The sequence below is a fragment of the Pelophylax lessonae genome (assembly GCF_965119305.1).
Source record: "Pelophylax lessonae genome assembly, chromosome: 3".
In the NCBI taxonomy this organism is placed as follows: Eukaryota; Metazoa; Chordata; class Amphibia; order Anura; family Ranidae; genus Pelophylax; species Pelophylax lessonae.
Genome location: NC_138770.1, coordinates 529,568,180 through 529,595,528, shown reverse-complemented (window position 1 = coordinate 529,595,528; position 27,349 = coordinate 529,568,180). Strand labels below are relative to the sequence as shown.

At 39.4% G+C, this 27,349-nt stretch overlaps 1 protein-coding gene across 1 annotated transcript in view; it reads right to left on the bottom strand.

Annotated features, from left to right (window-relative positions):
• Positions 1 to 4,825: 4,825 nt before the first annotated feature.
• Positions 4,826 to 27,349, bottom strand: part of WDR27 (WD repeat domain 27) — a 522,635-nt gene continuing 500,111 nt past the window's right edge. The window contains exon 24 of the mRNA XM_082251222.1: positions 4,826 to 4,951. Within this exon, the coding sequence (XP_082107348.1) occupies positions 4,904 to 4,951 (48 nt within the window). The 3' untranslated portion in view covers positions 4,826 to 4,903. The remainder of the gene's footprint in view (positions 4,952 to 27,349) is intronic.

Here is a 27,349-nt window from a genome sequence, read left to right as displayed (position 1 = left end):
TATCTCCTTTGTGATATTTTAAAACTACCTGTGCAGTGGAGTTCCACACAGAAAATAATTATTTTAGAAATAGATAAACTTATCATCTGTGTTTCTATTCATTGGCTTATAGCTATTCATTTGAAATCTTCCTCAGTTCCCTTTGCTCATTTGAAATCAAGAGTAGACTCCATTTATTTCTGTCATACAGAAAAATATTTCACACCCTATACAATTCTATGCCTTTTTATAACACTAAATGGGATCCCTGGTTTGAACATTCTGAGGTCCTTCTTCAACTAACTGAACATTAGATTAACCCTTAATAACTGCCCATAAATGATCAGCTATTTACTGTTCACTCTAACTACACTTCTCTATACGTATATTGGCATTTTTTGATTATGTTATAGCATCGTATCACCTTCTATGTTAATGTTTTATTAAGGCTATCATTTTACCCTTATTATTTGTATTTCAATGTATTTTTTGGAAATACCCTTTTCAGTATCACTTAATAAAAAGTTTGTAAAAAAAGAATATAGAAAATAGATAAACCGTTTGTAATAGACGATGCAATTTGTGTGTTTAGACCCTTTTTGCTTTTTAGAAGCTTTGTTTAAACAAAGTTGCAATACGAGACGGGATTAATTAAATACAATGTCATATCCCAAGAAGATTTTTTTTTTGGTACAGAAGAAGCTTTTTGAAAACGATATGATAAAGAAATGTAAAAAGAAGTAATATTGTGGATTTCGCATTGTTTGTGTTTTTAACAAAATTTACATTTATTGAATAATTGTTAGTTCCAAAAGGAAAAAATAACTGGAAAACATTGAAAAGAAATAGGAAAGTAAATAAAAAAAAAAAATCTCAAGTACTCAAATAAAATAAGGGGTAACACAAGCATGGATTATTAGGAAATATTAAATTATCCCAGACTGACTGTGCTGGAGACTTTTTGAAAAATACAGTATTCTCCCTAATTTAGCTAATTTTGCGTATGGAAATGGTATCAGTCGAGCTTTGGTCTTTTGTTTTTTCACCTGTTCATGTTTTATAAGAAGAAGCTGGAGAAGTCTTCTGGAATCAGGAATACGATTTTAAACAGGAAAGACATATTGTATTTTTAGAATATTATTTGGGTGGAAATACAATATAAACTTTTTCCTCACTTTTCTATATACAATTTTATTTATTATCAAAATCTATAGAAAATATAAAGCAATTTAAAAAATAAAATAATTAACTGTTGGGTCTATTTTTTTTATGACTGGTATCTAATACTTAGATTTGAAACTCTATATCTAAAATAAAAAATAAAATATGATTGTATGCTGGTTTGAGGTACTTCTCAGGGTGAAGGTTTCAGTGGCAAAATGATATAAGTGAGTGGTGAAATGAAGTGATCTCGCACACCCTGACCTCTATTTTTAAGGAGTAACTTTAGGTACTATCCCCACCAAGGGTCATGCGTAGACTAATTACATTTATTGCTTTGGGGCAACTATCTATCATTGCAACACATGATTTTGAGTGCAGAACAATTTGAAACCAGAAAGGAGAGGACTACCCTTCATACTTAACCCTTCCTTAACCTAAGCCCTAAAATTTAACACCAGCCCAAAACTATTCACACACTCTTCTAGTACCCTCCCTCCACCACAGAACTCACAGAATGGACATGCTGCCACTGCTTGACTGTCCAGCATACAGGACAGTGGGTTTTTTTTCTGTGCGCCTGTACCGCAGCACATAGATTTCACAATTTTTATAGAGAAGAGTTATCTCAGCTTCTCTGTTCATCTCGGACCTGTTATAACACAAGTGGACCTGTTATGATGCCAGTGTACTACAAGACAGAAGCAGGTCAGAAAAAAAAGACTAAGATCTAGCACAATTAATACTTTTTTATTTTCTATTGCTCTACCTCACTGACCCTGACATAGCCATCACCTTTCCCGTGCTCTTACCCTACATACAGTAGAATACTATGTATTCTATGATATTTCTTGAAATCTTAACCTCTGGATCGAAAGGATTTACCATTTTAATGACCAGGCCAGTATTTTGCGATATGGCACTGCGTTACTTTAACTGACAATTGCGTGGTCATGTGATGCTGTACCCCACAAAATAGATGTCCTTTCTTTCCCCACAAATAGAGCTTTTGCTTTTGGTGGTATTTGATCACCTGTGTGTTTTTTATTTTTTGCGCTATAAACAAAAAAAGAGTGACAATTCTGAAAAAAAAAACAAAAAACAATATTTTTTACTTTCTGCTATATAACAATTCCCAAGAAGAAAATAATAAAAATCTAATTTATTAAATAATTTTAGGCCAATTTGTTTTCTGTTACATTATTTTGGTTAAAAAAAATCCCAATAAGTGTATATTGATTGGTTAGCACAAAAGTTATCGCATCTACAAACTAGGGGAAAGATTTATGTCATTTTTATTTATTTTTATTTTTTTTACTGGTAATTGCAGCGATTAGCAATTTTTATTGGGACTGCGACATTGCGGCAGACAGATCGGACATCTAACTGACATTTTTGACACTTTTGGGGGGACCAGTGACATTATCACAGTAATCAGTGCTAAAAATATGAACTGTTAGTGTACTAATGACACTGGCAGGGAAGGGGATAACACCAGGGGCGATTAAAGAATTAAATGTGCCTTGGGGGGGACTTTCTAACTGTGGGGGTGATGGGCTTGCTGCACGAACACAGAGACCTGTGTTCCTAAATAGGAGGAACACAGGATCCCTGTGTTCAAAACTGACAGAACAGTGGTCTGCTGTGTCTACAACGGCACACCGCCGTTCTGTCTCCATGGAGAGCAATCGTGGCCGCCGGACCCACTGATTGGCTTCCCCTATGGCCAATGGGTGGTATGTCGTTTAGTGGGACAGAGCCGACCTGCCACAGTAAAACTAGTCAGCAAGCAGTTAATAAACATATATTGTTTAAAAAAAATGTAAATACTAAGCACCTCAGCAGAGAGAGGTCAGCAATGACAGCTTCTATATTCTCTCAGTACAGGTTTCCTTTAACCCTTTACATCATGCTAACCCTTATTTATCCCAAAAAGTAATATTTACCCTAAAACTTAACCTAACACTTAACCTCTTCAAACAAAGAGTCATTTAACTCAAATAAAGAGAGTTCAATCAAATGTAAGCAAAATAAACAACATAGCAAAGAGATTACCTACATTTGATATAACCCTCTGTTGATTTTAACCATGTGCAAAGGAGGTTTTTTAAGTTGTGAAAGTTTCCAGTTTATTTCTATGGTACATTCTTGGCACGAATTCTTAGTCTCCTTACTTTGGGCAACATCAAACAGTACAACATTACAATTTATTACATACTAAGCGTTCATAAACATATCTTTATTTTGTAGCTTTTCCAAACTTCAACTTGTTTGCCTAGTGTCTTGGAAATAATATACGCTTGATGCACAAATAACTCTGTTACGCTAATAAGTGCATTTTGGATATTAATATACGCCAAGTGCAATCAATCCCATTGTGCTAAAAAGCACAGTTCTCAGCTCTTTTGTATAAGGTAACTGAGCGCTCAGCAGTACCCAGTAATACAGACACAAAGGCTGCTATCACATTGGATGCTCACAAGAATGTCCTGCCTAAAGCAGGGAGCTTCATTTATTTATGAGCCAACAAAAGGGACAATCAGCAGGAAGTGAGGGCTATACAACATCAGCCAATCAGTTCCAAATGTACAGTCACATGACGCAAGTTACTCACAAAGAATCAGCTGATTACACACTTGTATACATTCAAATATACACTAGAAAGGGGGAATACATGATCGTGAATGAGCAGAACAGAGTGCACGGCTTCCTGCCTAACACTACTCAGTGAAACCAGTGTGTAAAACCGTGAACGCTGCTCTGCTCAAACTCGTGCATGCATTCCAGCCTCTACTACTGTCGTGAATCCCATTCAGCAAAGCTCAGAGGACAATGCCTAGTAGGATTATACTACTGTTCCCATAGACGTGAGGCTATCTGCAGGGAAAGAGCCATGCTGTTTCCACTATGGTGATCAGGGCATAGTAGAAAGACACGAGCGTGTATTCCTTCATAAAGGCAGATATACATCAAAACAATATTGACTCCGCACCGCAATATATATAGATCTATAACGGCAAACAGACCCGCTCATGGAGTGTTCACCGGCGGAGATGTCTATGTAGAGCGAATGCATCTACACATCTAAGGGAAGGTGCCAGTTCGCCCGTACACGCTCTAATGAGCGTATTGCAAGAAAACCGACAACAGGAGCCATAATGACAATCTAAATAAAAAACATCCTGAAAAATATCCACACTAGTCCTAATAAAATTTCAACAATACTAGACATGACAACTACACAGTTTATTTTTCAGAACTAATTTTAACATATAAATAACAGAACAACAAACATCTTGAAACATTTCAAATTCACTACTATGTGAATAGTTAAAAATCATTCTGCATGTAAATTCCCATTTTACTGTTGCTATTATAGATACTTATATTACTTATCTAATTAATAGTCTTAAAGGAAAAATAACAGAAGACGATAGGGAATAACTAGTGCCCCACAGAAGGAGCTAACCTGCTTTCAGGCTTTCCAGGGCAATGTTTGATGAAACTACTATGGTTCCCATTTAGTGTTAAAGTTATCCAACCTAGTCATGATCAGTTCCATTTACCGTATCTGACATCTTGTATTAATTTGTTTAAACTTTGTAGAGAAGGGAATTAAGTTTTGTTCCCATTTTAATTGTATAACTCATCTAGAACGTGCTAGGATATTGATCAGAATTAGACAGTTCTTTTAGGTAAGCAGTAAGACAAGTAATCATTCCACTATCCACATGTGCTCCATTTCAGTGATTGATATGTCTGTTCAAGAAGAAAATGTTTGTAGTGTTCCATCCACTGTACATGTGGTCAGCTAAAGAAAAACAAAACACAAAAAGTGTTAGAATTCTTTGGAACTCACTGTCATTAAAATAAGTCATGTTTGCAATTACCAATTCAAAAAGCTTTTTATTTAATCAAAAGTCATCCACAGAATACAATGCTATAAAACATGTGTTTAACATATGAGATACCAATAGGATACCACATTTAAAAACGTTATTGTAGTTATATAAACTCTAAACAATATATTTTCAGTGAAATGTATTACCACAATACCAATCAGTATCTGCAGTCTCATTGTTCTTTCCTGTGGCATGTTTATTTCATTCAAATCTGGTTTCATCAAAGTACCTAATCCATGTGATGTTGGGATTTTCATGGATGACAGTGCATTAAAATGGATTGAATGATCTGGTAATTTTTACTCTAGTGTTTAGTGAAATGCCTATATGAATACAGAAATAATTGATCTGAAGCATCACAGCAACCACCTCCATCCCTAGTATTGTATACAACAGGGGGGGCGTAAGGATAATGGGACTTTAAATGAGGTAGGTTGCTATTGCAAATATCCAAATAAAAATAAAGATAAAATTGTTTCAAAATATTAGTTTATTACTTGCTGCACGATAAAAGAATAGATCATGCAGCAATAATCAATAAATAGAATAAATAGAATCTCGCATATTCACAGTACAGATACAGACAATTCAGGTATGGGCATACAAAAGGTAGTAACGGAAATGTCTTGCTAGGCATATACACATAATAAATAGATATATAATAGCAGATACAAATATCATACAACGGCATATATATATCAAATACATAGCAAGAATACATCCAGTGGCTCATGGGCTCTTTCATACATATTGCGTAATCTATGTCCTGATAAATCTTCATATTTCATATTTTTATGGCTCTACGCGTTTCGTGGAGTTATCATCCACTCTTCAGGAGCTTAGTACAAATTTTCTGTAAATAAGAGCTAGTTTAGGCTAAAGAGATGTTTGATCTCTTTAGCCTAAACTAGCTCTTATTTACAGAAAATTTGTGGGGAAGAAGGATGTTCCGTAGCCGCCGACACAAGTCATAGACAGAGACACTGCTCCCTGGGCAACCAAGGATGCAGGACTTTATATGGGTTTTACTCAAATGCTGATCTGTCATCAAGTTAAAGATGTAAGATCCCACAGTGAGTTACATGCATGTTTGCACCATGATATTTGTCCCAATTGGATTTATTTAACATATGTGAATTTGCTTTATATAATCTCATTGGCCTCTGGATGCATTATTGACTAGATATAATATGGCAGTGTGCTTGTGTTTGGATAACTATGTGGGGATTGTTTTATTTTTTACATAGTAAGGTTAAAAAAGACACCAGTCCATCCAGTTCAACCTGTGGTGTTGAGTGTGCTTGTGTCTATGTCATTAATACATTGTATAACCCTGTATGTTGAGATCGTTAAGATGCCCATGTAATAGTTTTTTGAAACTATTAAAGCTTCCTGCTGATACCACTGCTTGTAGAAGAGAATTCCACATCCTTGCCCCTCTGACAGTCAAGAACCATCTATGCAGTCAGGGTTAAACACCTTTTTTAAATACTGGTACCAGTTTGGAGTTTCTCCAATCAGCTGGTACCATTCCAGTCAGTAAACTGTCTATAAAAATTAGGAACAATGGTCTAGCTATCTATATTCTCTTATTGTGTATTTGTACTTGAGTCTGGAATATGGCATTTTTATGCTAGAACGGCAGCTATACAGTGCAATTGTTATACAAATATACATAAAAATATTATATAAAGATAAGGCCATTCATGTCCCCATTATATCAGTAGATGTCTTCTCTGTTAGAGTTCGTGATTATGTATAACATGTCATAGCTTTTTGGCTAGTAGTCAAACAAAACACTGTGCTGCGATTAATTACCTTGGCACCTTTATTAAGTATATACCAGGCAGGTAAATTTTACATCTGTCATACTTGTTGCTTTCTAGCTTTTAGTGCCAGGTACATATAGGGAAATCATCTTGGCCGATGTTCAGCTGGCATGATTGCAATGTCCCCAAGTGGTTGATCATAATGGAGTGAATAATAGACACTTTTTAGCAGACACCTATTTTCAGGCATATTTAGCATCTTTCTCCTACAGAGCACACTTCAGAACCAGTTGGGCTATGTCCATATTTCTTGGTTCGAATTAGCATTAGCAATATATCCCTATTAGGGGATTGTTTATTTGTGCTGGTATTTTCAATGCCTGTGTTACAGTCATAATTTTTTTTTATACATATGACATTGTATACATTATTAATGAGACTGATTTCAGAATGCTATAATTTAGTATTGGCAGAGTGGAATGGAAGTGGGATATGGGTGTGTTATGGGATTTTTTAACATGGCTTGCTTTAAAATGTCTTGTAGATTATTTTTGCTGAATTAATTAACTTCACATATATCCTGAGAGGCGCTGTGTTATTGGTTACTTTCTTAATTCCTTTTATTGATATTTGGATTCTTTTTTTTGTATATCATTACATCTTGTGCATACAATTTATTCATTGAGTCCACAATTCAGGTTTTGCTTTGGTAATAATGTTGACTCATTTATACAGCCCTTTTGAGCCTAGAGTTAACCTTTTGTTTATAGAGGTTTAATCAGACTTTTGGATAATCAGAATTACATCCACTGAAAGATGTTCAGTGACTATAATAAAATGATTAGCTTTTTTGGATCGTTATTAGCCATGTATAGATGTACCTTTTCCTTATTTGCACATATTTTTTACTATGTAATTCTCTCCATAATCCATTAGGAAACCTGGTTCATAACACTTCAGGTACAAAAATGACAACACTTCAGGGAGCCAAATGATGATATATTACTTTTCATATGTCACCAGCACTCCTATACTGTGATTCAGCACATTCCCTTTTTTAGGTTTTCATGTGAATTTTAGAACGTAGCCACCTCTGGTCCCATGATATTGTGCTTTAATAATATCTTACAATGTAACTCTGATTTTTAAATTACAGGATCATTTTAATTGTATATTTATTTAAGAAAAAAACAGGACTGAGAGTATGTCATCACAGAAGAATATGAAGAATTTAAAATGGGGCTACTGCTTTTTAAAATTCTTAGCTTCCTTTATCAGAATTAACAATTCAAAGTGAATTCTATTAACTGAATCAATTCTGCCTTTAAATTAAATTAAAATAATTTCTCTCTTAACAAAAGAAATATTGTTTTTTATCAAATGACAAGTTACTGTAAAATATAATTGCTTTAGAATATAGTTCCAAATATTTTGAAAATAGGCAATGCAAATTATACTTTTCTTGGTAATCAGAGCCTATGGTGGGGACTTATGCCTACGCAAGTAGGTAAAAAACAAATGTCATCATACAACAGGTATGTAATGTAAAATTCCTTTGAAAGCAACACCAGCCTGTTGAGGACAACGTAATGTTCTAGAATGCTTCCAATAAAATATATTAAATTATCCCAAGGTGCTGCCTAGATTTGATTTTCTGGGTAATACTAGGTAGTATGTGCTTTATAAACCATATCTAGTAAATGCTTGAACAAATAAAATGCATAAACTTGTTTTTTTTTTTAAGGCCCCTTTCACACACACTGTCCGTTTGTCCGTTTTTCATCCATCCGTTGACGGATGAAAAACGGACATCAATGCATCTCTATGTAAAAATGGATGACAACGGATGAAAAACGGATAACAACTGACGAAAAATGGATAACAACTGACGAAAAACGGATGACAACTGACGTTGTGTGAAAGGGGCCTTAATCTCTACTTGCCTAGTATCTCATTCAGGGTTGATTTCTGGTGTGTGTGACTCTGGGGAAAATTTACTGTAGTTGCACTCCACATGTACAGTTGTTCCAGAGCTAAATAAATGAGGTAAAGCTTCTGCTCTGTGCACACTACAGAATTCCATAGTCCATAGTACATACTCAATGAGCAAGGGAGGGTGGCGACGTTAAGACACAGAGTGGGACCATGGAGAACAAACATAGCCACTCTCTAACAGGAAGTTAGATTACAGCAGAAAAAAGTAATTTGGACATTTGGGGGGGATTACTAGAGAATACTTTTTTAGTTAAGGATGCATAATTGGCTAGATGCTGTGTTTTTTTAAAACCAGTGCTTAGCGACACTTTAGGTAATCCCACAATGCCGTTTTCATAAATGATGCTGGTACATCATATCCCACCCTAACTTTGCTTCTTCCCTCGTTGGATGGTTGTGGCCAACCATGCACCTGGACAGACCCCCTTGCTATGGTGTTAAATATTTTCTTCTGCCCCAAGGGTCTCTGCATGCACTTCTGTCCCTTTCCCTACTGGAACCTAACTATCATGGGGCCACACTAACTGGGTTGTTGTTTTTATCTTTTTATCTGCTGTAGGCAACTGGCTACATATCTCTCACTGAGTTTTTAGGTTCAACCTATGCCCCTGATACATATTACATGATCTACATACTAGCTTGATCAGCATTGTTGTACCTATGTTCAGGAGTGTATGATTATGTTCCATGTTCAGCCTGCATCTGATCTTTTATTTATGTTTAATATATAAAACAATAAAAAAACAAAACATTTTATATACCATATTGTTATGTGTTATATTTGGTGCCTTGAAAGTCCTACACACCCATGATGTTTATTTTGGTATAATGACATAAAGGGTAGCCCCAAATCACACTCATGACTACTGTACCACTCTTCTATGGTCTACCAAGAAAACAGCACTTTGTGACTTAGATAATGTAGTTCAAGTTTCTAACTGTAACTTACAAAGTTTTTTTTTTCCATCTAGTTCTTCATACATTAATCTCCAAATACCATGCAGAGCATAATATTTGTTTTACACATGATCTTTACCTAATTTCCACTCTACTACAGAAAATCTCTCCATAATGAGGGGAAATCATCTCTCAGAAAGCTTTGTATTGTGTATTAATTTCTGTCCTAGTGACAATAGAAATGGCAAATCTCCCCAGCAGGGTACAGACATAAATAAAAACCTTACATAGATATTGCTAAAAATTACTGCTTACTGTCAAAAACAAAAAAAATTGTGTCTTCAAGAATAAAATTTTATATCCATAACCAACTCCTACAACTGAAACTTTCAGGGAGATAAGAATTGAAATCAGGCTTTTCTGATGGATATATAATATTTGACTAAAACTACAAAAACTTTATTTGATACAATAATATGAATGCTTGATGCAAAAAGATTATTTGCATCTATTAAAACTATCATGCAAATAAACTATAGTGTTGGTAGACAGACAAACAATCTCAGTGTATATGCAGTTATTTGTCGAAAAACATACTAATGGCCACACTACCTTTTAAATCATTAAAAGGGAATGTGGTTTTTCATTTGCAAAACCTTCCCATAAGCCTATTACAGGAGAATAGCAATCACCATTTCCACTGCTCACTGTTCTCCCAGTCACAGGTACAAGCTTCCTGGCTGACCTGTGTGTAGTACTACAACCCTGATTTCCGAAGAATGCATCATCCAAAGATATTCTCAAAAAGTCACCAGCCTCATCATATTTTCCTTCTTGTTGATCGCATAACGCAATCCTGGCCATGAGAGATAACTAACAGATGTGTTCTTTATTTTTTCCTTTGGTCCTAAAACTAGTCTTTGTTGTGTGTTTCTTCCCAAAGTAGAACAGTTCCCATGCACATTTTAGACATTCAGTGTATAGAAAATAAACCCAAAATATTCTTCAGGTTGCCTGGTGTCAGTCAAACTCTCATTCTACCATGCATGTAAAAAAAAATGTTTGCGTGTGTGTCAGTTTAGGTTTTATGAGAGTTAAACGCTTACCTGCTGATTTACCAATTCATGTTTAAATACTTGTTCCTGCTTGCAAAATGAAATGCTGTTTCATACTCATAATCAATATAGGGGAGAATCATGCTGGCAGATTTTGTAGGGGAGAAATACGCTGGTAGGCTGCGTAGAGGAAATTCACACTGGTAGGCTGTGTAGAGGAAATTCACGCTGGTAGGCTGCGCAGAGGAAATTCACGCTGGTAGGCTGCGTAGAGGAAATTCACGCTGGTAGGCTGCGTAGAGGAAATTCATGCTGGTAGGCTGCGTAGAGGAAATTCACGCTGGTAGGCTGCGTAGAGGAAATTCACGCTGGTAGGCTGCATAGAGGAAATTCACGCTGGTAGGCTGCATAGAGGAAATTCACGCTGGTAGGCTGCGCAGAGGAAATTCACGCTGGTAGGCTGCGTAGAGGAAATTCACGCTGGTAGGCTGCGTAGAGGAAATTCATGCTGGTAGGCTGCGTAGAGGAAATTCACGCTGGTAGGCTGCGTAGAGGAAATTCACGCTGGTAGGCTGCATAGAGGAAATTCACGCTGGTAGGCTGCGTAGAGGAAATTCACGCTGGTAGGTTGCGTAAAGGAAATTCACGCTGGTAGGCTGCGTAGAGGCAATTCACACTGGTAGGCTGTGTAGGGGAAATTCACACTGGTAGGCTGCGTAGAGGAAATTCACGCTGGTAGGCTGCCTAGAGGAAATTCAGGCTGGTAGGCTGCATAGAGGAAATTCAGGCTGGTAGGCTGCATAGAGGAAATTCCCGCTGGTAGGCTGCATAGAGGAAAATCATGCTGCCAGGCTGTGTAGAGGAAATTCATGCTGGCAGGCCTTGTAGGGGAAAGCAATGCTGGACATTCATACAGGGGAGAAATAAGCTAGCAGACTGTGTAGAGAAAAATCACAATGGCAGGCATGCCAAGACTGGAACACAAATAGGCCATGGGGGTGGTTGGTGATGGGATATTCATGGAGTCGGTCCTCTGCCCTGTAATATAAAGGGGTACTGTGATATGAAGGGGACTGCACTGTAAAGGAGCATGGTAATGATGATACCACAGTGCCTCTTTACATTACAGTGCCCCTAGCAATTACACCCCCATCACAGTGCTCCTTGCACTCATGCCCACCTTTTTTTCTCTAATCACAGTGTCCCATTTTACTCTCTGCCTCCCCTGCAACTGTGTAGGGGAGAATCACACTGTCAGTCTCTCCAAGGGGAAAGCAGGTACGCAGGTCTCTTTGGAAAAAAATTACATTGGCAGGCTGTGTAATGGAGAATCACATTGATATGGCCCTCTCCCTGCATTTACTTTTGTCGCCTGGGGAAAGCATGTAGAAAATACGTGTATGGTGAGACTTTAAATCTATATTTATCACAAATAGATTCTATGTACCCACTTGATACACTAAACAACATAGGTACAAAATAACTCAGATTTGAGAATATGTAATGGGGGGAATTCAATAAAGCACCTGTTCCACTTTTCTGGCGTTAATCACTGTATTGTGCCAAAATCACTAACCTCCCTGGCGGTCTGATTATATCAGTATTTTTGAATGTCGAAGCCACATCATTGTTTTGCATTGAAATTTGTTGTTTTTGTATTGTAGGCCTGTAATTCTTAGGAATAACTCACTTAAATCTGTCCAAAAGAGAGTCTAGTAGACTACCCAGGAATGATAAAGTTTGAAACACGAAATCATAAATTATAATATAATAATAATAAATTTAATTCAATAATGTAATCAAACCAAAAACACTGAAATTTGTTCAAACAAGGGTGCATAATTACTAGTCACTGTAATCCTAGACACTGCATATTGGTTTAATAAAGTCCGACGTCACAATCAGGACAATGGAACCTGGTTTCCTTTCTGATTTTCTTTCCACTGTCATCTCGCTTGGAGCAACAAACCACACACATCCTTGTAGGTGTTGACTTTTTCTCGGTTGATGGGATGTAGGTGTTCCGGGTTGACAACGCCAACAGCATGACATCCAGCTCTATTCACAGCCATTGATGGTGTTTGGTGGTTCACAAAGATACGTTCGTCAACTTTCCAAATTAAGTCAAAAGGAATCATAGGCTTGTCACTCTTTTTTTTAGCAGAATGTAGGCATTCCACAAGCATTGCTCAAGAAGATATCTGAAGATCTCCTTGTAGTACTTATTGTGCTGTTTCCTCATTGCTAGGTAGAATGTCATTGCTTGGTCTGCTCTGTCGACAACTCCCATGGTGTTATTGTAGTCTATCACTACTTGTTGTGGCTTCATGATTTCTTTCCCACCTTTTGTGCATACCATAACAGTTGAGGTGTTATGAACTGAACTCATTATGCACACATCTTTCTTGTCACGCCATCGCAGTGCCATCATTTTGCCTTTCTGCCAGGCAACCATTTTTCCAGTCTTCAGCTTCAGAAACTTCCGATGCAGAGTAGCTAATTGTTGTTCTTTGTATCGGCTTGTCTCAGTAACTATTTTTTCAATAACCTCATCGGTCAGAAATAATTGTAAGTATGCCAAGGGGTTGTCATGTTCAATGTCTACTTTCATACCAGATGCTTCAGTAAAAGGAAATCTTGGGGGCACTGCCTGATCCATACCACAGTCAATAGAGCACAAGGTTCGCACATCACTGAGCTCAGTCGCAGAATAGTCACTGTCGTCACTTTTATCATCTGATGACAAATGTTCCCACTAATCCCTATCGCTCAATTCTGCAAGTGATTCTAATTCACTATCACTGTTTTCTAGCTGGTCTAAACCTGCTTTTGACCTAAAGGGATGCCTCTTGGATGCCATGAAAGTTCTAAAGTTTCCACGCAGAAAGAACGGTAAATGAGCAGGCAGGGCACTGGACAAAGCACTATGGACAACACAGGTGAAATGGTTTAATACAGTAATGTAATCCTAACAGATTACAATGTATTGTGTGTATGTCATGATTTGTTCACTTTTTTTAAATTTCCCACCCAGTTCCTCCCCCCTGCATCACTGGCCATTGCAGGGAATAAACCCGGAAGATGGATGCCAACATCAGCTGAAGGACACAGCGGGAGGACATCAGGGGATTGAAAGGACAAGGTAAGCGACACTACAGCGTAACCCCAAGTGTGGCTCGGGGTTACCTCTTTTGATACTGAAAATTAACCCCGAGCCACACTCGGGGTTACCGCCAGGGAGGTTAAGCATTTGCAACACTTTTGGTTCTGACAGTGACTCATGCACCAAATTAGGTAGTTCTAAAATGCGCTACTTTTACATTGTGTCACATTAATTTTGCCAACTGTAAAAGTGAACCAACTCTCTTATGACATACAAAAAGAAAAACTGGCTCAGACAGATTTTGCAAAAAGTATCTCTCGAGCATTCTAAAAGTGATGTAGAATGAGCCAAATTCAAGTGCAAGTTTTAGAAAGGTATATGGATTTGGCACCTTCTTCACGAGAAGACCTCAACCGATAAAACACCTTTGGGATCAATTCGAGCAGGGACTGCAAGTCAGGCCTTCTCGTCCAACACCAGTGCCTGACCTGATTTGGAAGAAGGGTCAAACATTCCCATAGACACACTCCCAAGCCTTGTTTCCCAGAAGAAATGAAGCTGCTATAGCTGCAAAGGGTGAGCCAACTCAATATTGAACCCTACAGACTAAGACTGAGATGCCATTAAAGTTCATGGCAGGTAAAGGCAGGTGTCCCAATACCTTTGATAATATAGTGATTTAGACAAGGAATACCCGTGACAGATCAGCCCTGCTGCATGTGGCACAAATGCTGAGACTGAGGCAGTAAATCTCAGTCCTGTGATCATAGTGAAGTGAAAACACACTCTGATATATGACCATAATGAAGCCATATCTTGACAGTAATGTGACCCACTGATGGTTGGCCATTGGTAACAGCTGAAGGCAACAAAGATAGGTTGAAAGGCTGGTTGAGTGTGCTGGTCCCTCATAGAGACACCACAAGTCCGAACACCTGTAAAGACTTCCTCAGAGGGTATGAACAACTACTTTCTCTGGTTCCATATGTTTAATAAGCTGGATTAGTGCAGCATAACAATTTGAGGAATGACCTGGGTCAACAAACTTTATGTACAAACAGGAACAAACAGCAAAATAGTATTGTGCGCGGTAATATATATAAATTATCAAAATAATAGAGGTGCACACTTAATTGAAAAAGCATTGCACAAATACATCTAGTGAGTAAGACACAAAATTACCAAAAAAGTTCAAGATACACACATAATTTAAAAAAAATTTACAAAAATACACATATATATATTTATAGACACACACACAGTATGTGCAGGCACCTTTTACAGTAGAATTAGTATAAATAAATATAACTGCCTTTTTAGACATTTTATACATGGTTACATTGGTCCAGCTTGGACCAATATACTGTAACTATGCATCTACCATATCTGACCAATCCCCCTGAAAGCTGGAAATCACCGGAGTAGACACCGTTACCCCATCGATTGCCAATTGTTTCTCGGTCTCGTGCCAAGTGGTTGCCCTGCTGCATTAGGAATACAGGAGGTTGGCCACAAAGCACTATTCATAGAATGCTTTGTATTTGCTGAATGAACGCAAAGCATTCTCTGATAGGATGACATGGGGAGGCAGAGCAGTCATGTCATGTTCCCCACCTCTTCATCAGGGAACACTTTGCATTCATTCAGAAAATTCAAAGCGTTCTTTAAATGGTGCCACGCAGCAAACCTTCTGTGTTCATAATGAAAGAGGGCAGCAGCTCGGCATGAGACCCAGAAGCAAGTTGGGATCACTAGAGTATTGGTGTCTACTTCAGTGATTTCTAACTTCCAGGGGCCAGGTATGGTATATGCATTATTACACTGGTCCAGGCTGGGCCAATGTAACTATGTATAAAATATCCATATCTGGAACCCTTCTTTAAATATCTAATTCTTAGATAATTTGGCATTGGTAAATGAGGACTTGACTCATAATAACATTCAGTAGTGATTACCTGTGAAAAAGTTAAGTCTATAGGCAACGTACAGTTATAGTTTTACAACTGTTTTCGTTCTTTAGGATCTTGTTTAAGAAAACACACTGACAAGAGTATAAATGCATGTAGAAGCACAGCTGCCATCATGTGGCAAGAACATATACCACAGGTTCTCATGATTGAATGGTTCTATTTTGTTGAAGATAAAAAGTAACATGCATGAATGTACAGGAATGGAATCTCAGAAATACAAACACAAAATTCACTGACAATTTTCTATAAAAAAAAAAAAACTACACACACACACACATCCTATATTTTTTCGAACGAATGCAAACAAAGATGAGGAGGCAGGTATTACATGGAATGTTATAATGATTGCAAATATATCAAAAGGCAAAACATTTTCTTTTAGGTTTGGATTAAGTGGTAAGGGGTTACAATCACTCTCAGGTTATTTCTGCAGTCTGTATCCTAGTTATTGACATTCATTCTCTCTACTTATCCAAATCACCAATTTCTCTGGGATTGAAAGTGCAGTAAATCCCAATATTCGTTTTGCCACTATAACAGGAATATAGGGGACATTTCCCAGTGGGAACACATGCTCTCATGACAGTTGTCTAAGAGGGGATTTCCCTCACATTGGATAGATATCCTCTCACTTACTTTTGTGTCTGCAGGCTGGGGCAGACTGGCAACTTTCAGGCCAGGGGGCAAGTACATACCAGAGGCCCGTGGTTCAGCAACCCGGCCCCCCTCCCACTCTCCCTCTTCCCGTCCTCCTCCTGACCCCCATTGCAAGCTGCAGCCCTGCTCCAGATACTCTCTACTTACCGGCTGAATCAAGGCTCCCGACCTGGCCAACCGGGGGCGGTTGGGGGGAGCTGGGGCAGCTCGTCAAGGCCGGCTGGGGGAGAAGAGTCTCCAGTGGGGCATGGAACCGGCCTCTGCTCAGACACAGTTTACACCATTCATGCTGGGGGTGGGGGTGGGGGGAGGTCTGCGCTCTGTCTTTGTCTTCAACCTGCACTCAGTAGGTTAGTGGCAGAGACTTTTTACTTCTCTTCAACAGGAATCCTTTAGGCATGCCTGTGGTAGAAGTGGTGCAGCCTTTTTATGAGGCATCAGAGTGGCCCAGGTGGCAATTGTCCCCCGGCCCCCTGGCCCAGTCCTCCCCTGTCTGCAGGAGAGGACGTGAAGGAAAATCTCCCTAATGAGACACGGACACATTTTTTAACCCTCTCCTACTCTAAGCAAAATTTTTCAATAGTTTTGGTTTTTAGATATAATTTAAAGTCCCATTCCTGTCTAAAACTATGTTTTATCATCCCTCTCTACCAACCCCATCCATCCCAATCTACTATGCATTTTTTTCCTTAGCTTGTAAAGCCAAATTAGCAAAGTCACCCCTCTAGGTCCCTCACTGCTGCCAGTTTTGGTCAGGGGGACTGCTGATCCGGCATTGTCGGAGCTGGATCCTGAAAGGACCATACTACCAGGCATCCAACAGGAATTGTTCACTGATATGGACAACCAAAGCAGGACCCTTCGAGGAAGAAAACAGAGGAGGAGAACATTTGGCACTACGGTGTCACTTCACCGCTGCTTAAGGTAAGTAACAAAGGGCTTTTAGAGAAATATTATTATTTTTTTGTGATCAGAGAGAGGGAGTGGGAAGGAGGGCTGGGTCCCAGAGTTGGGTTTTCATGTTCAAGTTGGATTATAAAAAAAAAAAAAAAAAAAAAAGTGTTTATAAATTTTCAAATTCTTTGTTTAAAGCTTTTTAATGACTATGTCCACTTATAACATTTTTTTTCCTTTTGCATATAATGCAACTATGCCACTATAACTCACATTTTACTACTTCTAGTTTCGGTGACACTTAAAGTCAAAGACAGGAGACATATTCAGCAATAATTCTAGCTGGGTACTGTAAATTGAAGGATTGCCTTTGCTATTTGGACTGTGAAATTCCTGTTTTTCCATATATATATATTATATATATAAAATTAAATATACAGTTTATTAATTCTAGCTGGCTAAATTGAAGGATTCCCTTTGCTACTTGGACTGTGTGATTCCTGTTTTTCCATATATTTACACAGATGATGACTGCACTGTATTATTGGGTGGCCACATTTGTAATGTATGCTACTTCAAAACCACAAAACCCATTGGACAGTGAGCCTTTGTTGAGCTACTGGAAGGGTGCCAATGTATTCAGTTAATGTGAACAAGGAGCATTTTCACTTGTGCTGATGTAATACTCCTGTTAGGACATTACATCAGCATTTTGGTGTCCTGAATGAATAGCATATAGACAAAAATGGAGATATGTTCCGCAGAAAAATCGTTAAATCTTATGTTTAAATACAGTGATATGGCAGCATATATCAACATATGACTCAAGGTTTGCCTTTCTTTGCTTAGCAAGGAGACTTACCTCTATCAACATAAAAGATAAATTAAAGGATATTTAGCATGGTGATTGGCCAATCTGTGCAGTAACTTACATGGACCATGTTTGGGACAAACGTTACACTCTTTCATTCTGTCAGCTGCTTTTCCTGAATGTCCGTGCTATCAAAGCCATATGCTTTCAATATTTTCACTTAGCTACTGGAACAGATATGTACAGATATGTACCCTTCCTCAAGAGACAAGAATGAGGTATGAGGTTTCCATTCATAGAACATCTTGTTTAAGTTTCATCTGTACTTATCAAATAACAAAGTGCTGAAACAGATTCTGTTTAAAAGAAGTTAGAGAGAAAATAAACCAAACTAAGTAAGTTTTGCTAAGCCTGCTACTTTTTCAGGTTGCAACAGTAATATATCACAGCAACACTGCTGCAGAGAAAGTGATTCAAACTAATTTAGATTTATTGCTACTTTCTAAGGTTACCACTTTAATCTATACCACAAAAACCCTTAATTCTACCTTTATTCTAGGAAAAAATACAAATTTTGACAGTTGCAACAGTGTTTTTAGGGTACGGCAGGGTTTACAACTGTTGTTTAGGTACAGTTGAAAGTTCTGAAACATAAACTTTTAGTCTTGGATAATGTGTGTGTGTGTGTGTGTTTGGTTGGTTAGAACGTTAATAAAATTTTAATTGCTGTCTTTGTTTCAGATAGCACTTCATTTACAGTAACTGAAACAGAACATAAAGAGAAAATCAACTGTTGACAGTGTCCACCAGAACAGAAGGTGATAGAAATCTTTCACTGGGGACATATGTCTCAGTTTGCAAAGGTGAGATTTCCCTTACTTTGGGGGTTCTGTCACGGTTACGCACGCCCACGGCGACTAGCTAACTGGGAAGTGGTTCCGTAACTGGGGATGTATGAGGAAATAAAGGAGAACTTATACTGAGCATTAAGACTGGCTGTGACACGCCTTCACAGCCCGCACTACCTCTGGCCACCACTAGAGGGAGACTCAACTCCAATCCAGCTGGCTGACCACACACAGGCAGATACAAATCTTATATACAATCTGGTGCACTCTAAGGGTTGGGGAGCAGTCTAGCAATTAGCACATGCTTCTTGGGTTTCTACAGCTATCTTACAAGCTAGAACCCCAGTGTTAAACACTCTTCCCACTGTCCACACACCCACACACCAGAAACACAACAAATGATAGCCTGCCACCACCCAACAGTTGTTTGCAGACTGGTCTGCTGGGCCACCGCACACACCCAGATCTCCGTCTGGCAGATATGCTAGTTTACAATCTGCATGCAATCTGCCAGCATGCAGTGCAATTGCATACCGACTGGCATGTAACTTGGACTGAGCACTTAGGCACTAAAATGTAGCAATCTCTCCAGAGATATGAGCCCTAGCTTAGTACAGAGAAGTAATTTAGTCATTTTATAATTTATTATCCCAAAAGTGGGCAGTGCATAAAATATATACAAAGAAAAAGGAGTTACAAAAATACAAAAAAGACATAACAACACATGATTCTCAATTTGCTATGAAAATAAAAAGGGAAAAAAAGAGAAATAAACCTTACCAAAGCTTATCCTTTGGAAGAAGCATACCGGAAACCGTGTGGGAACTCCCCAGTTTTGAACTGGCTTTGTGAAGAACAACGTCCATATCTGTAATGTTCTGGTACCTCTGGTACCCTTGTTTCCATATTTCTCCTCTGCTAACTGCGTCCCATCTTGTGTAACAAGAGACGCATATACCTTTAAGACCGGATTACATCATTGCCGAGCGCCGCTATGAGCGGCTATTTCAATCGCCGGCTTGCTCTCACTCATCGCTCGTTCAAACCACATGTTCACCGCACCTACTCCTGTGAAGTCGGAGCTGCTGACATTTTCCCTTGCTGAACTGAAGCCGGAACCTCGCTGGTGATCCGTATCTCGCTACGGGATCACCTCTCTCTAATGGACACTGTTACTACTAACCTATCTAAGTGATAAGTACCGCACAGGGGATTCTTACTAACCAATCTCCTACTGTCATCTACTGCAATTACCAAGACTATCTGTATCTATCTATTCACTATCATCTGCATAGACTGTTAGCTCTTGGGACTACCTTCAACTATCCTTGCACTAAGTTACTCTGTCTAAGTATACTCCATCTGTGTCCTCTTACCATCTGCACTATACTTGACATCAGAACCTATCTGCTTTACCATCACCTGCAACTCTCCTAATACTACTTCTAGTGCTTACCATACAATAGCCTGTCTCTCATCTATACATCCTCATATATTCTATCCCTCCATTAAACATCTAATTAAGTATATATATGGTATATAACAGGCTGTGCACGGTGATGAAGTCCTGAGAGTTGGATATGTTTGTTCAACAGAATCTCTACAAGGCTACTGAGTGTAATAATTCTGCAGCTGTAAATCCATCCACTAACAAAAACGCATGAACGTTACAATATCTCAGGTTCCCCAAATTATTGGAATATTGATGTGGGCTGGACTTTAGCCCTTGGCCAATCAACCCTGGGGGGTGTTCCCGTCTCAGCCTACAGGATGTTTTGTGTTCTGAAATGAGTCTACTTTGCACAGAACGGTGCTGATCGCTGAGTCAGGGATAGGATTTCTGACACCAGCACATCGGTCTGATCACAGCAGTACCAATCACTGTCTACCTGCCACAATCAGGCACCATATAATGGTTCTGTATGCTTCTCTAGGATTCCACACACTTTCCAATACAGATTTACATGTACTTGTAGCCCAACATGTGTACCATCAGAAGGAATTATTTTCATCTCTCTGCCCCTAATATTTTATCTTTTATGAGAGATAAAAATACATTCCTTAGATCTGTTGATACCAATCAAAGCTTGCAGACCTTCTGGGGCCTTGTGAATGCCCCCTGCAGACCCTTGTAGCCAAGATGACTAGCAGTTTTCTTTGAGGCTTCAGAAAGGTGGCAATCTATGTTTACTTGGCTGGGAGACTTTTATTAGCATCTAGGTGTCAACTCGATCCTTGGACTCAGCCCTGTCTTTTCAAATGCTAATAATATAACATATGTGTATGACTGATTACTGAATACTATATTTTTAATAACCCAGAAATAAACTGCATCTACAATTATACTACTTCTACAGATCACATCATATCTCGCTAAGGCAAAACTATCATACTCTTACATTTATATTATAGGTATTTTCTCTTATTTCCTGTCATGTGTACAGGACAGGAAGTGAAAGTATATCTCTACAAAAGGGGGCAGTGAATGCAATACAAAATATATGAGACATTCTAAGTCCTAAAAGTTTAAGGAGACCAAGATCACTGCAAGAGAAGAGGTTCACCTTCTGCTGTCGATGCAGTGAGGTAAGGTTTGGAGGAAGGAACCAGAGCAATAGGGTACACAGACATGTGACTAGAAGTGTTGACTGCCAAAAAGATTGACAAAGACTGCAGTACCAAAACAGAGCAGGTAGACGTCATTGTCCAATGAAGAGGTGAATATGCTACCACTTGGAGAGGTAAGTATACTGCCTTTTTACTTACAAGGAGCAAGCCCTTTGATTTATTTTAGAGACTCAGCAGGGTCTCTTTAACACAAAAATGTATATATATTTTTGGGAAGTTGGCTTTGTAAAGAAGAGAATTGTTACTGTTAGTGTTTATAAAATGAGTACATCAAGACTGTTCTAAACATGTTTCTTTTTAGTTTGTTTATTAAGGACTTGGTAACCAGCATCAGAGGCAATGTCTCATTATTTCCATATTATAAAAAAGATGCGTTTTACAAAAGCAAAACTTCTAGCGTGAAACAATGTGAAAAAAGCATCACAGACTTGAGGCATCACATTCAAAGTCTTTTTCCATGTGGCACAAGAGAAGGGCACAACTGCAGAATGATCCAAATTACAGATTTAGCCAAGCTGGGACTACTATATATGTATATATGTCATAAATATAAATATATATATATATAATCAAGTTATCGTTATAATGCAACTAGAGTGCTCCTTTAAGAGTTTTACAAGAAGGATCAGCATTCCCAGGAAATGGACGAATTGGATTGTGGGAGATATAGTGTGGTGTGAACGGCAGATTGTTACATGAATTGCAGAAGGGACTATACTCCCAGAGAGACACGGGAAAGTGAAGGATCATTGGACAGTCGATATACCTCTCTGCGGGGCAGAGCATGCGCTCTCTTGCTTCTGGGACTCGTGAAGGACGGTTCGGTCTGAGAGGTGCTAGATGGCACAGTTGGTGATGGAGGCCTGAGTGTGCTGCCTAGAGAACGTGGAGCCCATCCTCAGCGCTGCGGATTCTGGAAGTCACAGGGAGGCGACAGATCCAGTTAAGCTGAGTGCAGAGCGGGTGAAGCTGAACTGACTGACCGGAACAGTGAGAGCCGAACATCCCCAATTACATAGCATCGTGGGGAGGCATTCCGTCTGGGTGACCGGATAGTCACATGTGGACACTGCTGTGTGAAAGAGTGCCTGATGACATCTGAAATCGCAAGTATCATACGCTGACTGCAGATAGGATTTTATATACACTACTACATTGGGATTACAAATATCACACTGAAGAGTGATAAAGAGCTCGAACTGCTGGCGAAGATTCTGCAAGGCCTTGCTAGAGCAGGAACTTCATTGCTCACAATCCTTAAAGGGGACCCATTGAAATAGTGCTAGATTCCTATTAGGTAAACATGAGGTAGTGCTAGTTCTGATTTTAGAAGAGGTTAAGCAGTGTACATGGTTAATACATTTAGCAATAGCCCTGACAGTTAAAGCTGATAGTCCTTTCAGTCACTCTTATGCATTGAATATAACACTCTGTTGATTAAGCATTTATTTCTGTGTTGTCTGTCTTTTGAGCTCCCTTGTAATAAGTAGGGTTTTAATGGATTGATACTACAATATTTGTTGTTACAGAACCCTATCTGTTCTTGTTAAGTTGTTTGATTTACCTTTTATTTCAGTAAACAGTCAGATTTGTATCTGTATTGTGCCAGTGTATTTTTGGAGATCATCTCTGAAATGTCTGAACCTAAGGTGCCTAGCGGGTTGGATGATTCTCAGGGTCAGTTGAGTGCAGAGGAACTTCCACTAACCAGCAACCCTCAAGGGGGTCGTGCTACACAGAGAACAGATTTTTTATATGGAACTTAAAATATGAATACTTAGTGAGATAACAGTTTCTAGCATGCAGCAACACTATAAAAAAGAATTATAGCTGTAATGGTCCACCTTCCAAGTATAAACCATGTACTTTTGGTTGGGGTCACTTTGCCCTGCACAAGGGAGTACCTTTCGCTGTGCACGCGCTCATCAATCCCTAGGACCAGGAGGGGCCTGAGGTCATGTGAAAGTGTAACATTAAGACAGTGTATTCCCATGATTACGCTCCGAGGGGTGAAGAGAGTTGTGTTGGGGGCGTGGCTCGGCAGGAGCCCAGGCTGAGGTTGCCACATACCATCAGGGGTGGGCTTGCAGCTTAAGGAATATCCATACTTTCACACATTGATGTTTGGACCTGGGACAAGCTCCCTCATCAGCCAATTCTCACAGCAGTAATCCAGGACTAGCACTCTTTTTTAAGCCTAAACGTCTCGCACATGAGGCTTTTTGGTCACAATAAGACAGTGTACCTGACTGAGAGATTAGCCATATTACCGTGTACAGTAATAAAAGTACAGAGTCGTCTGAAGTATATTGCATTTAGGAGGGACAGCACTGAGCCCGTGCCCTCTACACCAGTCTAGTGTACCTCTGTTATCTTACTCCCAGTAACAGAATGGGGTCCCGCTGTGCACATAGCGTAGGCCTCAATCGTGAGCTTGATAACTGCTACCTTCCTGTACCATGTGACCAGGCTATGGGTCTCTGTAACGTGGGTTCGGTCCTGTTTCCAAAACTGGGGAGGGAGTCAGAACACTGAACTATGTCAGAAGGGAGGGAGTCAGAACACTGATCCCCTCACTTCTGGAGGACCTATTAAATGCACCAGATACCATGCTTTATATCCGGCTGCAATGTACCTTGCACTAGCATTTGGTTACCCATAGCAACTGCATTACTCCTCCTGTTTGTCTTGCCAGGTAGACCTTTGTAGTAGCTTTGTTTTGTACCCCACATGTACTTTACTGACCCTAGCTCTTTTGATAAGCTAGGATTCATCATGCACCCTGTAAGAAACTTCAGACAAGGCTTACAAAAGTTGATGCAACTTTAAAAGTCTTAGCAATACAATTCAATGTGAACAATAACCTTAACATGTCCCTTACTATCTCTACTTGGCTGCCCAGGCATACCTCCAAAAAGGTAGTAGTCCATTATAGGCATTCTCCAAGTCATAGTTGATCTCCAGGTTAGCCGTGCCTCTGACAGAGTGCAAGGAGCAGCAGTCCCACTCTGCAGCAATCACATCTTTTCACTAGCGGGAACGAATGAAGAGCCCCGGACCCAGCCTTTCCCTTCATTTATATCACAGGTGGGAAGGCTGGATCAAGAAAACCCAGGAACAGCAGCACACAAATTAACTCTTTGCCTCTCAGCCTGAAGCAGCCACTGACTAACTAACATTTCCCTAGGTAACCTGCCTGCATACTCTTTTCTAAGGATTCCTACCTTCACATTTATATGAAGTGCATAAAAGTCAACTTATTTCTTCTGCAGTGTCCTATCTTGGTGCACCAATGACACATCATTTTTTTTTGGACATCCCCAGTCTACACCCCTGCCAATAAAAGTTAGGCCAACCTTACTAACACAAATACAATTTCATCCAACAAAGCTTACAGCCTAGTATCACTGAAAATTAATACGTTAAATTGTAGTGTTGATTGTTTGACTATAGACATTTTTTTTAAATATGTTTATTTTTAATGTTTTTGAAGAGTTTCATAAACACATCTATGTATACAATGACAAGGATACAGCATTACACGACAAGGTACATAAGGGTACATTGTGCAGGCAAGATAAAACAAGGAAAATTCCCACTAACAGAGCACAAAGTAAAACATGAAGATAAATAAACCATGCACACAATCACACCCTTGCTTGGACAGATCCTCATTACCAAGCTTATAAAGATTTAATATCTGGAGGAAGAGGGTTCTTCCAATAAAGCAGAATTAGTTACTGTGCATAGAAGCCAATTGAACAGAAATAGATCCTGGCATAAATGCCGTGAATAAAATAATCAACACTTCTTAAAGCCTTGTACACATGATAAGAATATCAGACGAATGATCATGCGCTTTTTTTTACGTTAGTCTCATATCGAAAAACCAATAGGTTACTAAAGTTACAAAAATTCCCGTACAACAGAATACAACTTCAGAGGTGATGTAATGTAATATATTGTATTCTTCATTTCTGAGTATGCATGGTCTTGGTATTCCAATTTTTTTACGGACGAAACCTATACTGATTATGTGAAAATTGTACGTTCTGTCATCGTATGAGAAAAATGTTTGTGCTTGTCTCTTCAGATATTTTCACATGAACTGTCATCATTTGCTCTGGAAAGCTGTGTACTAATAATCAGATTATCAGACAATTGCTCCGAAAGCAGTTTTTTTTAGCTGCTTTTCTCATCGTGTATACTAGGCTCAAGAGCAGGGGCGTAACTACAGGGGTTGCAGGGGTTGCAATCGCTACCGGGCCCCATGCTCCAGGGGGCCCGGTAGCAACTCAGTGGGTGAACTTCCAGAATCGCAAAGGTCACACTTGCGACCGGACCCTGGCATTGCACCACTGTGGGGAGGCCCCAAGATTGCAGGAAGGGGGCCCACAAGATTGCAGGAAGGGGGCCCACTGCAGAACTTGTGAAAGAATCCTGCTGTGGGACCGTAATAAAAGGCCATGCAACAAGTGTAAAGAGCCCCAGGATTAGTGGGAAGAGCCCTGGGCTTGAAGGTAAGGGCCCCGGCCAGGGGTCTGGGGGGCCCTTCATGGTTTCTTGCATCAGGGCCCTGAAGGTTCTAGTTACGCCTCTGCTCAAGAGCCTCAGTTCAGATAAGAACAGGAGCATGAGACCCAGGAATTGTTAAAAAAGGAATCTAGATCTTGCCAATAGGGATGAATCAATGGACAAAACATATAAAATAAATCTACATCTGAAGAGAAACATCTAGAACAGTGGTGTCAATCTTTGTGACCTTCCTGGGCCACGTTGGAAGAAGACGAATTGTCATTGTCACTAACAATAAGGATAGCTGATGAGGAGAAAAAGTTTTTTATTATAAAAGTAAAAGAGGGTGATATTTGACACTGTTTTTGATAAGTAGTAGCAATTCTCAATGAATTCTCTTGGTGCTTATATATCAGATATTTTGGTTCAATGTAATGTACATTGGGAACACAAGCCTAACTTTTGAGCTCCCAGTGGAGTACACTAAAGTCCATGTGAGAAAAGACTAGTCAACATAAAGTTTGTGAAAGTCCTTCCCAAGTATAAAGCAAAGGTCAAGGCTTGGAAAAAATATGCCCAGCAAATGCAAACTGAAAACATGAATTTCTGTTTAAACATATACTGCCTCCCATGCTAATATTCAAACATATAAATGGGAATTTGGTATGTGGAGAAGTTATATTTATTTTCAGGAGGATTTGAGAGTTTATTAACCACTTCCATACCGGGCCATAGTAAAATGACGCTGGCAGGAAGGGCTCCTCGATCCGGGCGGACGGACGTCTGCCGGCTCTCGTCGCTACTGCGCGCCCCCGGGGGCATGCAGCGCGGCGATCGGTGTTGAGGCTCGTCCCTCGGACTGAGCCCATCCCCGATCAAAGTAAACAGCCAATGAAATTGGCTGCTTACCACGTGATCGGCTGTGTCCATTCACAGCCGATCACATGAGCGACTCCAGCGCGAGCCGCTCGTTCTCTCCGCAATGCGTGCCCCCAGGGGCGCGCAGCACAGTGATCGGGGGTGAGGCACATCCCTCGGACAGAGCCCATCCCCGATCTAGGAAAAGAGCCAATGAAATTGGCTTTTTACCACGTGACCGGCTGTCAATCACAGCCGGTCACAGAATGTCAACAGAGAACACGGTAACTAGCTTTCACCGTGTTCT